This window comes from Petaurus breviceps, unplaced genomic scaffold (assembly GCF_028583685.1).
Source record: "Petaurus breviceps papuanus isolate PSGF00001 unplaced genomic scaffold, PetGlider_PUasm1.0 227, whole genome shotgun sequence".
Taxonomy (NCBI): Eukaryota; Metazoa; Chordata; class Mammalia; order Diprotodontia; family Petauridae; genus Petaurus; species Petaurus breviceps.
The window spans coordinates 14090480-14107911 of record NW_027185896.1 but is presented as its reverse complement, the minus strand read 5'-3'; the positions used below and the strand labels follow the sequence as shown (position 1 = coordinate 14107911).

At 38.3% G+C, this 17432-nt stretch overlaps 1 protein-coding gene across 3 annotated transcripts in view; it reads left to right on the top strand.

Moving 5' to 3' along the window:
• Positions 1-16711, top strand: part of ARF1 (ARF GTPase 1) — a 31553-nt gene extending 14842 nt beyond the window's left edge. For all 3 annotated transcript variants that reach the window (XM_069095889.1, XM_069095888.1, XM_069095887.1), the window contains exons 2-5: positions 10999-11184; positions 13055-13165; positions 13967-14091; positions 15065-16711. In XM_069095889.1, the coding sequence (XP_068951990.1) occupies positions 11037-11184; positions 13055-13165; positions 13967-14091; positions 15065-15226 (546 nt within the window). In that variant the 5' untranslated portion in view covers positions 10999-11036 and the 3' untranslated portion in view covers positions 15227-16711. The remainder of the gene's footprint in view (positions 1-10998; positions 11185-13054; positions 13166-13966; positions 14092-15064) is intronic.
• Positions 16712-17432: the final 721 nt, after the last annotated feature.

The following is a 17432-nucleotide window of genomic DNA, read 5'->3' as shown; positions in this document are numbered from 1 at the left end:
TACAGTTTTGCTGGACTGTAGCATGTGTGAGAAAGGAGGTAATGTGACAAGTCTGAAAAGATAGATTAGAGCCTGTGGAATGCCTTGAGTGCCAATTTAAGATGGTTTTGTTTTAATCCTAGTACAATTTGGAGCCAGTGAAGATTTTTGAGCAAGGAATTTTTAATCTGGATTTGTTTAATTATAGTGATAAAAAAAAGAAACTATTTGTTTAAGGACTTCAACAAATATCTTTTAAATTCATATAATCTTAATGGTCAGCGAGAATTTAGATATTTTGCCATTCTGTAATATTGGGGTTGTAAAATGCTGGGCTAGTTGACAGTATAGTGAGTAGTAAGTGAATTTGTAGTTAATTGAAGGGCTTTACCCAAAGGGCATGGCAAGGAGTTTACAGGGAGGTCAGTTTCAGCACAATATAAAGAAAAACATTATTACTTTTAAGAGCTCTGTAATTTTATCATTGTGGCTGTTATCACCATGCAGATTGGAAACCATCCATTTACACACACACACAGTGAAATTCTTGTCCTTATTCTTTCATAGAGCCACTATAGTGGATCCATTCTTCTTAGAGACCTTCATGTAGGTCTTTTTATATTTTGAAAAGTACCAGTTGAGCTCATAGGCTGTTCACCTTTTATCTCCATGACCACCCCACCGCCTATTCTGAGCATATATTTCCTTAGAGAAATCCCTTTAAGCCACTCTGAGCACAGACAGTATTGGAAATGCTACATAGGTTACTTGTACCTAGCTTGCATCTCCATTGTCTGTTGGGTGACATGCAATTTGAATTCCATAGAGTTTGTGGTGTTCTGAGATCTGTCATCAGAGTATTGCCAGAAGAATGTTTATTTTTAAAATGGGAGTTTTGTGGGGAGTGGCTAGTGGAGAAGTGAATAGAGCACTGGAGTCAGGAGGACCTGAGTTCAAATCCAGCCTCAGACACAATACAAAACTAGCCGTGTAATCTTGGGCAAATCACTGAACCCCAACCGCCCTACCTTCCCCCTTCAAAAAGCAAATAATAATAATAATGGAAGTTTTTTTGCTTTCAGGAAAGAACTTGTGATCATATGCAGTATCCTAATTTCAGTCTACCCTGCTCTCCCTCTTTTTCAGTTCTGGGCCCAACTAATTTTCCATTTGCAGTGTGTATCCCAAATGCAAATATTGATGTATTGATTCAATGGATTGATCATCTAACTGCATGTTATAATCTGGACAATAGGCATTTTAAAATCAATTTAGTTTTTTTCTGTGTAGATTCTTAGACTGATCTCTTCTAAATAATCTTGGGTCTCATTGAGGAACTCAAGTGATATTTTTGGGTTTGGTGATGCTTTTGGCATAACATCCACAAGCAGGAACTTCTAGAGGACCTCACTATCAATAGGAATTTCCCTCTTAACAAAAGTTGCCCTCTGATGGTGGTGGACACCTTTGCCAAGTATGTGTCTCAGGATTTAAGTCTGTGCTGCATTTGAACTATTTATTCTTTTAAGACAGTGATTGGACAATATAATCTCTGGTTGCATTTGTCAAGGAATATTTTATGATCCTAGCATATGCCTGAAGATTTCCATTGGAGAAGAATCTTTTAAGTCTGTGTTTTATTCTGGATCAAATGCTTTATTATAATCAGTTAATACTGGGATTTTGTGTTTTATGATTTTTGGACAGTTGAATGTCATTTGTAAAGAACTGATCTGCTATGTACAGCTGTTTCAAAGATGCATACTTGTTCCTTTCTCATCCTTCTATCTAGCATACGTTTGGTTATTTTTCTAAAGATGAGACATTGGGCCTTTGGGTCACTAGTTATTGATGTTTTCTTCACTTTTTAGAGACGTTGGTATCATTTGTGATTTCTACCACCACTTGCATTTTCTTATCTTGCTTTCCTTGAAGTAAGTTGTGACATTATCCCTCAAAATCAACATGTTTTCTCTGTGTAATGTAAATGTAAATGGTAAGTGCCATTTCTGCTAGGAACATATATAGAGGGAGAAACTGCTAGTATAGATCCACCTTAATTACTGTAAGTACAGTGGTCACAACATAGCAAGAAACAATAGTCAGCATACCCAGAAGTTCACCAGAGACAAATTTTTTAAAATCAGTAATAAAATCCATTACTTTAGATTTCTATACACAAATGAATAAAATATGGGTATTAAGAAAGAGGAACTAAGCAGTCCTATGCAAATTTTACCTTATAAAGGTAAAATTACTAGGACTTGGAATAAAACCTGTGTCTGGAAAATGGATCAGTAAAATTACTCCTTAATCAAAAGAAACATGATAAGTAAATGGAGGTGGGGATAGAGTAGTATTGTATAATAAAAGTTATACTAATCAAGGAAGTCTGGAGACTAGAAGGGAGCAACTGTTTGGGTGGAAGATCAGAAGTACAAACAGAAGCAATATTGAGTTTGGAGCATACCACAAACCACCTCGATAGAAAGAGGAGATTGGGAAAACGTCACAAGCTTGGAACAAAAGCATAATATGATAGCAATAGGGGAGGGGACTTCATGTTTTTGGACACTTGAGGTAGCTTTCTCTGCCAAAAACAGAACAACTGATAAATTTCTTGGCTTGACTTCAAGATAATTTTTTTCTTTCAAAAAAGATAAAAACAAAACCAAAAAAGCAAAATCCCATTTTTGATATAAATTTACACCAACAAAACAAATGACTTACTGGAGTAGAAACTATGGCTACTTGGAGAAATGGCCATTCCATTTTGTATTTTGATTGAGGAGAGTTAAGTTCAGCATAATCTGATATATTTTATACACACACACACACCACCACGACCCCCCCCCCCTCCTGGATTTTGGGAGAGCAAATTTCAGAGGGTTCAGAGAAAGAGTAATGACAGAAGTAATTAGACAAGAATGAATGGGAAACCCTTCAAAATGAAATTCTGAAGACATTAAAAAACCAGTTCTGATGAGGGAGGAAGAAAGAAGACTCTTAAAGAGACTGATACATAGGGAACTCACTTGATCAACTTAAATTTTTTTTTTAAACACATGTAGAGAAGGTAGAAGCAAGGGCTAATACTGAAGGATACAAAAACTTTGTACAGTTTTTCTGTAAGAACAGTATCAGGAGACCTCACAGCTTCTGAACTGAAGTTGGTAAGGAAATCTAAGAATAACAAGCAGGCTGGCTTTTCTTTTTTGTTTTGAAGTTATATTAGGGAAATAGGAAGATTAAAGAAGGAATTAGATACTTCAGAGTAAGGAGAGATAATGGTAACTGATGATGAGAGTGGAAATCTAAGCTATTCACCTCTTTGTTTTCTTTTCTTTCCTTTGCCAAAGAGAATTTTTGGACTGGAAAGGACTGAGCAAATAATGGCTCAGAGGGAGTTGATGCCTAAGATAAGTAAGGAGATAGTAGGAAACCACCTACTTAACCTTGGTGATTTTAAGTTACCTGTCCCAGACAAACTGTAACTTCAAGTAATGAAAGAACTGGTAATGTGGCATAGTGCTGAATTTGTAGAGAACCTGGATTCAAAACTTTTTCTGTCTGACTGTGGGCACAAAGCAACTTAATCTCCCTCACTTTTAAAATGAATAGTTCTGACTAGGTTGACATGTAAAGTCCTTTCTAGCTCTGGGTTTTACATGAGTGCCTAGCCACTCTGTGTGTTGAAGTTGTATTTTGTCCCCCTGACCACCACACTCCTCCTCCCCCATAGTAAGTAAGTAGCTTGTGTAAAGAATCAGTAAGCAGGAAATAAGATTACAAAGGGGAGCCCGGAAGTCACAAAGCTCAAAGGAGAGTATAATTTATAAATTGTATCATGTATTAACCAAAAAATAATCACATCCTGGTAATTAATATGTTCGGTATCTGGAGAAGATATCTAGTGTCTGCTGTCAAGGTTTTTTTTGATCCTATGATATGTAAATCTCGGACAAATTGTAGACATCCACAGAAGATCAAAAGTTATCAATAATTTTGTGATGATATTGACGGGTTAACTTGAAAGTTATAATGACTCCTTTGAGATGATTTGAATATTTTAATGAACTGTGGGGGCATAGATGGGAGTTCATTTCTTCTTTCTAAAACCCTATAAAAATGACACCTTTAATTCCTGTCTTCCCACTCCCGAGCACTCTTCTCTTCCATCTCCATTGGTCCATACTGCCTAATGCTCCCAACTTTAATCCCTGGTTACGTGAGTAATATTCTCTGCCTCTCCTTGTCCGCCTGTATACCCTGTTCACTGCTTGTCTTTGTGCTTTTTTTTTTTGCCCCCACAACCTCTGTGGTTATTAAAATGTGATTACAGCTCCATTTACCAACTAACAGCCATGTCTTTTCTCGAGAGAACCCAGAGAATTGGGTGTGTCTGCCTCCCTTTCATAATTTCATAAAATAATTATCAATTCACACTTTTCCCCTTCATTTGGTAGTTTGCTTAATTTTAGGATATGTAAACATACTCTGGAATGGCACCTGAAAAACCCTGTTGTGATATTATTTGTTTAGCATTTTAAAGTTCACAGAGCCCTTTCCCAGAACTCTTTCCACTGTGTTTTTTCAGCTTTCCCTTCTGATCTTAATAGATGAGAAAATTGAGCCTCAAAAGATTAGAAGTGGTTTCCTGGAGTCACACAGCTAGTAATTTGGGGGGCAGAGGGTTCAAATCCAGTACTTGAAACTCCATTTTCAGATGTATGAAAAATTTTGGCCGAAGTATTGAAGAAACTGTTTAATGGACTTCAGCCAGGGTATGCCTTCTAGTAGAATTTCATTTGCCATAGGATTTGGTGTGTTGTATGACTGTTTGGTTGTTTAGTGTGGTGAATGTCCATTCTTACCAATGCCATCCATTCTTTTTAAGCTCGTTTTGTTGAGTGTGCTTTTTTCTTCTAAGTCATGGAATATAATATGAATAAAACTTATTTGTGACTTTTGAAACATATCAATTTAAGTATTTCTGCAGCTGGCAAAAATGAATTGCAAATTGTAAAATCTTAGAATTGCTCTTAGTTGTGTTCATGACAAAAAAGCTAACCTTTTTTAGGAGAAATGTAAGATGAAAAATGCTTCTCTCATTTCAGTCCTTAATTGGAGTATATCAAAGTGTCATGTAAAAATATTGCGCATTGATACCTATTTTGAATATTCTGAAAGTTTTCCGATGAAAGAAATGCTATTGTGAATCTTTTAAGTCATCTCTAGTTTTTTTATGTATGTTCAGGATTTCTTTGTTGAGATGGGATTATTCTGTGTAATAACCAGAAACACCAGAATCTTTGAAGATTTTGGTGGGTAGAAGAGAGAAGTGGAAGGGTCTTCTTCTCACATCCATTCCATAACCCACACAAAACTCTTTTATAATATTTTTTCAGAGACAAGATATAATTACAGCAAATGGTTACAGATAAAGGTCAAAAGTTTATTTAGGTCACGGATACTTTTTTTTTCCCAGCAGTAAAACCAGTTAAGTCAGATCTCATCTATTCAAGTGAAGCCAATACAAAAGACCAAAATACAGCATCAAGACTTGTGAACCCAAGGTGGCTAGGTAGCCTTCACAAACTGTTCGCTCTCCCAAAAGTGAAATTATTTGAAGCATTTCAGTTTTCCTGGACTAAACTGGCAAATGAAAGGGGCTGGTGCTATTATAAAAAAAAAAAATTGTAAACCAATTTCGTGGACCCTGGGTTAAAAATCCTTCATATAGTGTAAACTGTATCTGACTGAGAATTCCTTCTACACTATCTGCACCATTTGCTTAAATTAGTTAATTAACAAAGACCCAATAAAGAGTTAGCTTTGGGTTGACTTGAATTGTTAGGAAGTTTTTCCCTTGTACCATGACAGAAATTGTTGTTTTGCAATTTCCGTGAATTGTTCCTAGTTCTTCCCCTTTGAACCAAATAGAAAAAATAATTCTTATTGACTGTAGTTTATGTAGTGCTTTAAGGTTTGCAAAGTACTTTACAAGCTTAATTTTATTTGATTCTCAATAACTCCATGAAAGATATTACTATTATCCCCATTTTACTGATGAAAGAACTGAGACTGAGTGACAGCAAGCTTTATTAAGGGTTTTCTATGTTCTGGGCACTGAGAATGTGAAGACAATTCCCAGCCCTTAGGGAGCTTAACTATCTGATGGGGAAAGACAGCACCCAAGAGGGAACTAAAAAGGACTAGAGGGGAATGGGAAGTACTCAGAGAGAGGAGTCATCAGAGAGGAAGTCCAGGAGAGTGCTCAGTGCCACCTGGAGATGTCCTGGGCCTCCTTAAAATAGGCTCCTGAGTCAACCAGTCAGAAGGTAGGGGCCAGAGGTGGAAAGGTAATTCCAGTGTCTGAGGTTCAAAAGTGGAGGGACCTTCCAAGATAAAGAGGTTTCTGAGGCTTTGCAGAGGACACCTGGGAGAACCAGTGAAGCCTTGAGAGAAATGAAGAGGTTAATTAAGTGATTTGGCCAGGGTCACACATCTAGTGAGTTTTTAGGGAAGATTTAGACTGAGACCTTCCTGACTCCAGGGTCAACCCAGTCCACTACATAACCTAAACCTACCTGCTTTATTCTACATCAGAGCCCTTGAATGCATAACTTGTGGGTGGGAGCTTTACAGCCTGCAAATGAGTGCAGTTATTATCCCCCCTAGTTTAACCTTCCCCAATGCCTTTTACCTACTCTCATGGCATGATCTTGAGCCCTTTTACCTTCTCAGTCATCCTGTCATTTTTTTTCCCTCAAAAGGATTCCCCAGTTATAAATAGGTCCTGCTAATAAAAAGGGTATTTGTTCAAGAAGGAAATTTTCTTTATTTCTGCTTTCTTCTGTTAACTTTCCCAAATGTGAAAAAGAATAGCTAGAACTTTAGGTCCTTGTAAAAACGGTAATTACTTTGCACAAATCTGCCATTTCTGTGACTTTTTCCATTCTCTTTTGCCAAAGAATTTCATTTGAAGCCTGGCATCAGATGTCCACGTGGGAGAGGCTCTTTGGAAAATCAGAGAGTTTCCTCTCCTGACTAATATATAGGCTGATTAAATTGAACTAGAAGTACTGGTTTCCACAGTAATGTAGATCTGATCATGCTGAAGGAGAGGATGGGCTAGGCATCACAAGACAAGCCCAAGCCTGTGAGAGACTGGGAAGTATCCTGAGACAGGTAGTCAGAGTAGGACCTTTCTCTCCTAATAAAACATGTTGCATTAATTGACCTGAAGGAGAAAATTGAGTGCTCATGGATGGTACTGCAAAATTTTTTCCTAGAAAAAATGCATTTTTATGCATATTAATGCATATCTTTTTAAAGTGTTAGGAGGATGCCATAGATCTTCCCTGCCAGATGGATATGATAATATTTGGCACTGGTATTGGAGGCATATTGAAGTAAAAAAGACAGATTGGATAATGTTTGTGGATGTGATGCTATAATCAGTTTCCATAAAGATTATAAGCTGTAGCAGAGACCCAGGCAGCATGAGATTGTTGTCATTACTAGTCAGCACAGGAAGATATCTTCAATTTGGGACAAGGTGAAGGAATAAGTGGACAATTTTAATAACTTCAAATTAGGAATGTTGCCTGTGTCCCCAGAAAAGGAAATTGTTGGGCATTAAGTTCTTAACCACCATCTTTTGGGAAAGTACGTATGTTACTCAGCACTGAAATTGAAGAAGCTGAAGTAAATAGGAGGTGCCTCAAAACAATGAGTTTGTACTCAAGCTGCTTGAATGGCAAGATGAAATCTAAGGGAACCCATAAGAGTATCTAGGGTTTAATAATACCTTTCACTGACATTGAAACTTGCCAAGCCAGTGTAGACTGTATTTTTTTTTTTTTAAGCAATTGGGGTTAAGTAACTTGATCAAGGTTACATGGCCAGTTATTTCTGGGTGTGGTGCTAAGTATCAGCATGGATTCGATCCCAGGTTATCCCGACTCTGGGGCCGGTGCTCTTACTCACTGAGCCACCTGGCCACCCCTGAGCAATTGGGTTTAAGTAACTTGCTCAAGGTTACATGGCCAGGTGTTTCTGGGTGGGTGCTAAGTGTCTGAGCCCAGATTTGATCCCCAGGTCATCCTGACTCCGGGCCCGGTGCTCTTAATCACTGTGCTACCTGGTCACCCCCAGTGTAGACTGTATTTGACCTGGCAGGGAGTATTCTTAAACAAACAAAACTGATGCATTCAAGCTTAAACACTTTGGCCTCTGTGGGGTATCATGCAGAACAGTAAACCCTGCGGACTTGGAGGAAGCTTTTATGTGTGATACTGTTAAAGAGTTTTAGAAATCATTAAAAATAGGAAACAGTTATGCTTTTTCCAGTCAGTTAGTAGACATTTATTAAGCACTATGTGCCAGGCACTGCCTAAGTTAAGCATTGGAGATAAGAATCATAAGGGAATTGGGGGAAGATACTTGGCTGGGGGCAGAACAGAGAAGTGCAAAAGAGTATACAGCCTGTATGGAAAAGAAGCAATGGCTGGCCTGGGTTCTGTATTTCATTGCAGGTTTGATGAAAAGCTGTCTCTGCAGGATGTTGATGATTCCAAAGAATCATTACACAGTTGGGGAAAGATAGCTTCTTTAGAAAAGAGAAAAAGAATGAAAAAGTTGAAAGTTGTCCCATACCATCAAATTTGGATTTGAACCAGAAGTGGTCTCACTGCAGAAAACTACATTTACCCTTTTGGTTCTCATTGTTTTTCGTATCACTAGAGTATTATAGAGACCTTAGAAAGAGATTGTCGCCTTCTTGTACTTATTCACCATAGGGCTTTGCATGTTATAGGCCATCAATATCTATTTCTTTGAGAGCGAGAAATAAACAGGATTCCCAAGGTGAAAGCTGATGAAGAAACAAGTAAGGGAAGAAACACTTGCAACAGCTTCTTGGAAGGAAAGTAGTAGAATCTTCCCCACCCTCACCCTTAAAAAAAAAAACCAACAACCTTTTTTAAACAAAACAGAAGAAACATTTGTAGTTTGCCAGGGGAGGCATTTCTACTCTGATAACTAAGGTAATAATAATCTAAGAGGTTATTTCCTCCTGTGTTTCTGGTTTTTTGACAAAGCTGTGAGCTTTTTCTTATGGACAATAGGCTTTCAAAAAGTGAAAGTACTAACTGAAGACTCTTTAAGGGAAGGGAAAACTCTCCTGGTCATACCTGAGAGTACTAAAGTGGGGAGGGGGGAGCATTAAAAATTTTAAGCAGATTTCTGTGACTTTTTTCTAGAAATGATTATCACCCCTGAGAGTATTTATATTTCCAACAGTGCTTTCTGTTACAGTGAAACTATTTTACAAATAAAATTTAGACTTCTATTGATTTGAATGCTTGTTTACTTTTTATTCTTAGCCAGTAGGAATGTTATCAGACATTTAGCATGTCTGAAAATTCTCTTAAAAACCAATACTGTATAAGTAAAATAATAACAGTATAATCAAGGTTTGCAAGACCACTATGTGATCACGTGTGTGTGTGTGTGTGTTATGTGTGTGTGTAGCAAGAGAGATAAAACTGATATTTAATTTTATGGTCTGGCTTCATAAGCTCCTGGTAGATACCATTATTAGAGCCTAATCTAGTATTGCTTGTTGCTGGAATAACCATACATGGGAGCTAGAATATCTAGACAACTCTTCTCTAACCTATAATTTAGGGTATTTCACAGATTGTTCCAACAATTACAGATGGTCTTTTTAGTATGTGATTTTTAAAAAATGCTAAATTCATATCTACCAAGCCATTTGAGCTGTTATTTAAATCCCAAGAAACTCGAGTCTACAGGCTTCTGTTTCCTCAGCGATAGTGATTCCATTCTGTTTGACACAGTAGTGGTAGAAGGAGCTTCTTCCTTGGACATATTTAAGGCTTTGTTTCTAGTTAGTCAGATTTTGGGTTTGGAGTTGAAATTCTTTATGTTTAGTCATAAACTATAAATTGAAAGTTGGAAAGGATCTTATGCCATCTATCATCAACTCTTCCATTTTACAGGAGAGGAATTTAGAGGCCAGAGAGGCTTGGTGACTTTTGTCCAAGGTCATAAAGTTAATCAGCAGCAGAACTGGGATTCAAACTCAGGTGTTCCAACTCTAAAATCCAGCTTTTATTTTCCATTCTTCCATGCTGCCTCTCAGAAACCAGTGGAGCAGTTGGGGGAAATAAATTAATTTGTGAGATTTTATGTTGTTTTTAAAATGCAGCTATATGACCCAGCCCAAAGAACTCTGGACTTGAAGTTAGGAAGACCTTAGTTCATATTTAGCCTCAGATGCTTCAGTGAATTGTGTAACTTTGTCTAACACTTAATCATTGTCTGCTTGCCTCAGTTCTTCACCTGTGAAATAGGGATAATAGCAGTTTTGTCTTATTAAAAAATGTAAAACATTGTCAAATTTTTTTTTCCCCTTAAAAATGTTTGGAGAAAGTGAGTTCTTAAAATCGGTCACATGTGTTAAGAATGACATGATATAGGAGAAAGAACAGTGAGTGGCCTTTGGATATAGAAAATTTAGATTCTGTTCCTGCTCCGCTACTCACTGTAGCAGGTTATTTCCCAAGTCTGGGCTTCAATTTACTCATTTGTAAAGTGAGAAAGTATAAATTGATAGGTATACAACTAGAAATGAACCTAAGAGATCATTTAGCTCACTTCCTTGTTTTACAGGGGAGGAAAATAAGACCCGGGGAGGTTAGGTGACTTCTCCAAAGTCACACAGGAAGAAAGCAGCAGAACTGGAGTTTGAAGATATTTAGTCTTAGTGATTGTTCATGCTTGTTTGTTGCTAGAGGAATGAAATTCTACAAGAGTTGACCTGGGTTGTGTTTTGTTTTTTTTATTTAATTTTGTCTTCTTAGTTCTCTGCCTCACTTATCAACTCCTTTTGCCTTCATTTGATTTGCATTTGGCTGCCATTATATAATAGATTGACGAGGTTTTATTTATATATATGTGTATAATTTTTAAATTTTCTTATCTTTGCAGGTTTCTTTTGCCAACGTTCAATACATCACACTTGAACCATGGGAAATATATTTGCTAACCTCTTCAAGGGGCTCTTTGGCAAAAAAGAAATGCGGATCCTAATGGTTGGTCTGGATGCTGCAGGAAAGACAACTATTTTGTACAAACTGAAGCTGGGTGAAATAGTAACTACTATTCCCACTATAGGTAAGCAGTTAGCATTGCATAAGTAAATGGCATTTCCGTGGTCTGTGTCAAATGAAGACTCTTGAATTAGAGCTTCTAACAAGCAGGGGGAAGGGAAGGGAAAATTGAGCAGTACAGCTGGGAGCTTTGCTGATAAGAGAAGAGTTTAGGAGAAGTTGAAAAGGCTCTCCATAGCTTTGATCCAACTGAGTATACGCAGGTCTCCAGTGAAAGCTTACTAACTGGGTAGTGAGGATCACACATTATCCTTTCTAGCGGTTGGTTTGCTTCTACAACATTAAAAAGTCTGCTCTGTCTGACTTTGTAAAAGAAAAAGAGTTTGTTTTTTTTAAAGACTTCAAGGTTTTTGTTTTGGGGGGGAGCTTTGGGAGGGTTGGTGGTGGGTAAATTTTGTGCAGTTATTTCCCAAAAAAGAATCTCAAAAGGACCTTTATTCATACAGAAGTTCATAGTTATAGATCTGGTAATGATTATGGTCAGTTTTGATCCATGCCAGTCATAGACAATTATTAAATGGCTATTTTGTGCCAGTACCATACTAAGTGCTACATAGCAAGGAGCTCAGAATCTTTTGGGGGAGACCACATGGAAACAACTGTGTATAAAGCAGCTATCTACAGGATAAATTGGAAGTGAACTGCAGAGGAGAGGCACTAGAATTGAAAGGTCTCAGGCAGGGCTTCCTGTAGAAGGTGAGATTTTAGCTGGGAGCTAAAGGAAGCCAGGAAGTAGAGATAAGGAGAGCAGGGGAGATGGCTGTGAAAATGCCTGGAGTCTGGAGATGGAGTGCCTTGTGTGAGGAACAGCAAGGAGAGACCACTATTATTGGATTTGAGATTGGGAGGGAAGAGATTGGCAAGTATGAAGAATGGAAAGGTAGAGAGGGGGTGATATGAAGAGCTTTGAACACTAAACAGGATTTTATATTTGATCCTGAAGGTGATTTGGAGACACAGGAGTTTATTGAGTTGGGGCTTGCCATGTGACCTGTACTTCAGGAAAATCACTTTGGCAGCTGAGTGGAGGATAGATTGTAATATCTACACCTGAGGTACACCAGATTAGTGGTGTTGTCAGAGGAAAAAAAGGGAGACATCTGCAAGAAATGTTGCCAAGTTAAATTGAAAGGCTTTGGCAACCAATTAGATATGGGGACTGAGAAAAAATGAGGATGATACCTAGGTTGCCAGCCTGAAGATGGCAGTACACTTAATAGGAAGACAGTGACAGTACTGGTCTTTAACAGACTGAATTATTATTCTGTGTTTATGGATTCCTTATGTTACATCTGTAAGATGTCAATTAGAACATACCTCAGTTCTAACTGCAAATACCCAAAATTTGGCTACACAGCCAGAAATGGGAGGTGGTTCTGTGGTAGCAGTGTGTTTCGAGTCAACACCTGTAATTGCATTATTATAGGAAACTCAGTGAGGAAACCCCCTCAACCAGTAGAGATCAACAACTGTCCTTCAATATTGAGATTACTCCAGGGCACTGAGGGAATAAGTGATTTGCCCAGGGTAGTACAGCCAGTGTGGGTCAGAGGCTAGACTTAACAACCTACAACTTTGACTCAGCCTCATTGTATCACTATTCTGTACTGTACTAGTTTATGTTTTTACTTAAAGAGAAGAGATTTGGAAAACAGCAAACTGAATAGCTATGAAGCTTCTTTTGTTTAATGCTTTCTTGGTACTATAATTTCCAAGGTGGCAGTTTATAATGGTTTCAGCTAGCTACCAAACTCTACAAAAGAACATCCAATCACTAAATTTTTCCTTTGGAACTTAGGGTCTTATAATATCAAGACATTATATAGTCTAATGGGTTGTACTGTAAAATCACTGTTGCCTTTTAATTCTTACAGGTTTCAACGTAGAAACTGTAGAATACAAAAACATTAGCTTCACAGTGTGGGATGTAGGTGGCCAGGACAAGATCCGACCCCTGTGGCGCCATTACTTCCAGAACACACAAGGTAAGTCATAGATTAGGGTCCTTTCACCCTCAGCCCCAAGAATTAATTGATGCTTCAGGGCTGTGCTAGATACTGAGAGAGAAACAAAGCTATAGGCCTCTACTCTCTGTACTAATAGTTAATTTTCTTGAACACTTTGAGACTTATAAAGTGTTTTCCCACAAAATCCTATGAGTTGGGTAGTGCACATATTTTCCATTTTACAGATCAGGAAACCCAGCCTCAAAGAACTGGTTTGCCCAAGGTTGAGAAATGCAGGCTTTGAACTAAGTTTGTCCAGTTTTTTCCACTATACACTGAACTCCTGTGTATATAACTATAGTATAGCATAGACTGTAAGTACATGGAAGATAGTAGAGGGATATGGAAGCATTCGATTTATTAAGAAGTCTTAAATGGAAAGTTTTTGGTGACTAATTCTTCTTTTCCTTCGGTTGTATAGCATTCTGATAGTGCCAGAACTCTTTTTTTTTTTTTTTAAAGCAATCGGGGTTAAGTGACTTGCTCAAGGTTACACGGCCAGTTATTTCTGGGTGTGGTGCTAAGTATCCAAGCCCGGATTCAATCCCCAGGTCATCCCGACACTGGAGCCGGTGCTCTTACTCGCTGTGCTACCTGGCTGCCCCCAGAACTCTTGATAGTCATCCTATGGTGGTGTATATCAAATACTTCATTTATCCTGACCTCTTAGCTATGCCAGTTAGTGTTTATAGGATAATTAGCTCAAGGCATCTTAAGACAAACTGACCTTTAAGAATGTGTCTTACAACCTTCCTGAAATGCTGCTTTCTTATTTTGTAGGACTGATTTTTGTGGTTGACAGTAATGACAGAGAACGAGTGAATGAGGCCCGAGAAGAACTGATGAGAATGTTGGCAGAGGATGAGCTTAGAGATGCCGTCTTATTAGTGTTTGCTAACAAACAGGTATAGACTTGCAGAATATCCAGAAATGTTTGCCTTCCTCAGTTTGTTTTGTGGGTGACCAGAAGTGTGAGAGTTGGGATTCGTTGCTTATGTGTCATAGATTCTTAATTATCAGAACTGGAAAGGACATTTGAAAACATCAGATCTACCCCCTTTATCTTACAGAGGAGGAAACTGAGGTGCCAATAAGAGGATGTAATATGCTTTAGTTACAGAGCAGGTCAGTAGTTGAGTCACAGCTAGAGCCCAGGTACAGAATTATCGTCAGTCTGCAGTAGTATTAAGTGCAGTTGTATTTCAAGAATAGTGTGCCTCGTTCTGGGCTCTTAGGTTTTGAAAGGGTAGTGAAGAGGATTGCTGCCTGTGGTGGGTGAAAGAAGAAATGACTGAGGCAACAAAGGTTTGATCTTCCAAGCATATCACTTTATTAAGCAGCGCATGACCCAGAAAGCCAGGACCAGATCTCCTTAGCTTAGACCTGAACTCTGAATATAGGAGGCGATGAATTTATACATTAAAAACAGGGCCAGTTAATTAAAAGGAAACAGTACAAATTAGGTAATCTGATTTCTAACTGGAGGAAAGATTTAGGGACTTTCCAAGATGGGAGGGGGAGAGAGAACAAAAGCAATTCTCTGAATTCAGAAAAGGAGGAAGGGGTATTCAACACCAATTCGAGATGGTCTGGGGAAGAGAGTTGAGGGTTGGCTGGCTAATAAGTAGGAGAGATTTAGGTTATATTCATGGAGGGACTTCCCTAGAAAGGTTAGCCACAAATAGGTTGCCATGGGAGAATATAGAAAAGGTACCAGATCTAAGAATAGCAATGATCTCTTTGGGGGTTGGCGTGGTAGGGAGCCTGGCCCAGAGTAGTTTTGCCTGGATAACAGGATTTGGACTCTCTGACCCTTTGAGCTGACATGGCCTATGTCATTCCATCCTGAAAACCACTTTTCCCCTTTTTTTTTACCAGGATCTTCCGAATGCCATGAATGCAGCTGAAATCACAGATAAACTTGGACTGCATTCTCTTCGTCACAGAAACTGGTACATCCAAGCCACCTGTGCCACTAGTGGGGATGGGCTCTATGAAGGACTGGACTGGTTGTCCAATCAGCTCCGAAACCAGAAATGAATCAACAAAAGTTCCTCCTCCCTCTTTCCTTCTCTCCCTCTTATCTCCTCCTATTCGCCCTTCGCTTTACTCTCATGTGGCAAACTGTGCTACTTTGTGGTATTGAGTGCCGGAAGCTGTTTTTTTCCTACCCCTTGTCACAGTATGTATTGCACCATGCTGTAAATGTGGCAAATACAGGCCTGAAACACAGGTTTCTTATTTAATGTAAATAGTTTTTGTTTCCAGTGGGGCAGTTTCTGGCACTCCTATGCAATATTACTCAGCTTTTTTTATTGTAAAAAAAAAAATCAACTCACCGTTTAGTACTGGGAAGGGATTTTAAGCACATTGACACTTGGGTTGCTGGGGGTTAACGTGCAGCAGCAGAGCCGAATGCTACTCCTACTGGCTTGTGAGATCTGTGTTGAGATCCATTTTGGTGGTTGGTTTTTAACCTGAACTCAGTGTATTTTTTTAAATAGTAAAAAAATAAAAAAAGACAAGTAAAACACTTGAACACACAGAACAGAGAAATATGCTTAGTGTAGGTTTTGCAGTAACAACTTGAATACCAGACCATTGTAATTGTCTGCAGTTTCTCTTTTAAATTTGAGAAATGATGATAAAAATCAAACAAGTGATCAATTTTGCATGGTTAAAATAGAGATCCATGTAATGCTATGTCTTTGGATCTTTATGTATTTCATAGAGTTTGTGCTTGTATTTGTGCTCACATGGATACTTATTAGGAAAAAGCTTTGAGGTTGTGGTTCAGAGCAGGCTGCACATTGAGAGCATTAGATCTTCAATCATAAACCGTTTATAACTAGACTTTTTCCCCCTTGCAGTTCAGGTCAGGCTGTGATTAGTTCTCCATTGCACTTGAATAATTCTTAGGAAGGACACAATTATGGCTGGTTATAAACAGTGAGAAGAATTTTCTGGCATATTTGGATAACAAAACACCAGCCTTTTAATTTTGGTCAAGTGTGTGTGTGGTGCTTCTGTTTGAAACCTCTCCACAGTAAGCACAGCCTACATCAGCCCCAAAGCTTGGCTGGAGATATTTCAAAAACACAGTCAAGAACACTAGGCATTTCTCTATGGTGTCTAGGTTTTGAAAGAAAATAAATTGAGCATGAGAGCTTGGGGAGTCATTCCATTCTAGAAGTATTCGGTCCCGTTTTGGAACAATCCCCCTATCTGTATATGTGTGAAATGTCCTTTACTACCCCTCATTACTACAAGGGTCAGATTTGCCATCTGAAAAAAAAAGATCTTTACTTTTTTTTTTCTTTTGTATTTTGATAAACACTGAAGAAGCTGGAGCTGTTAAACTTTATCTCGGGAAAAACTCAGAACTGGTTTGTTTGGTGTTGTGGAAACTCTTACTGCTTTCAATACACAATTAGTAATCGACTGTTTTGTATACTTGTTTTCAGTTTTCATTTCGACAAACAAGCACTGTAATTAAAGCTATTAGAATAAAATCTCTGAACTATTTCATGGGTTTTTTGGTACCTTAATACTACCTGAGTTCCTCATGACTATACAGTAATGATTAAGCAAAAGACTTCCCTCTAGTCCAGGCAGGTCACTGCAGGCTGCTCTGTGGTCCTAGTAATAGGCAGCCACAAATTATTTTACCCATTAAAGACTCCTGGCCTTTTTGATGATGGTGATAGTTTTTTCTACAGAATTCAAAGCTCTCAGTGATAGTCTTGTCAACTCTAATGCATGGTATAACAGAAAGAACAGTTGAGTCCTGGGATGCTTAGTATGACCTTGGGCAAGTCATTTGGGCCTCCGTTTCTTTATCTGTAAAATGAAAGTTCAACTAGATGGTCTCTGAGCTCTCTTCCAATCTAGGTCTTTGATTCAGGAAGCACCTAGTAGCATTATTTCCAGTTTGCTGATGGGAAGTAGATTGTTGTTAAGCTAAAACATAGAAAGCCAAATTCAACCTGAAAGCTGCCTTCCTAGCCTTCTGACCCCATTCCTATAGGATTTATTAGAATTGAAAGAGATTTTACATGTGGTCTGAGTTATTTTACAGAGGAGAAAACTAAGGCAGTAAATAACAACTGGCATTAAAACTCAGATCATTTGACTCTAAATCCCAGTGTGTTTTTTGCTGTCACAAATGCCTTTTCAGTGATAAATCACTACCATCATGGGTGTCTAGGTACCTGGCTTGTTTCTCTGTCCTCATCATTGCTTTAAT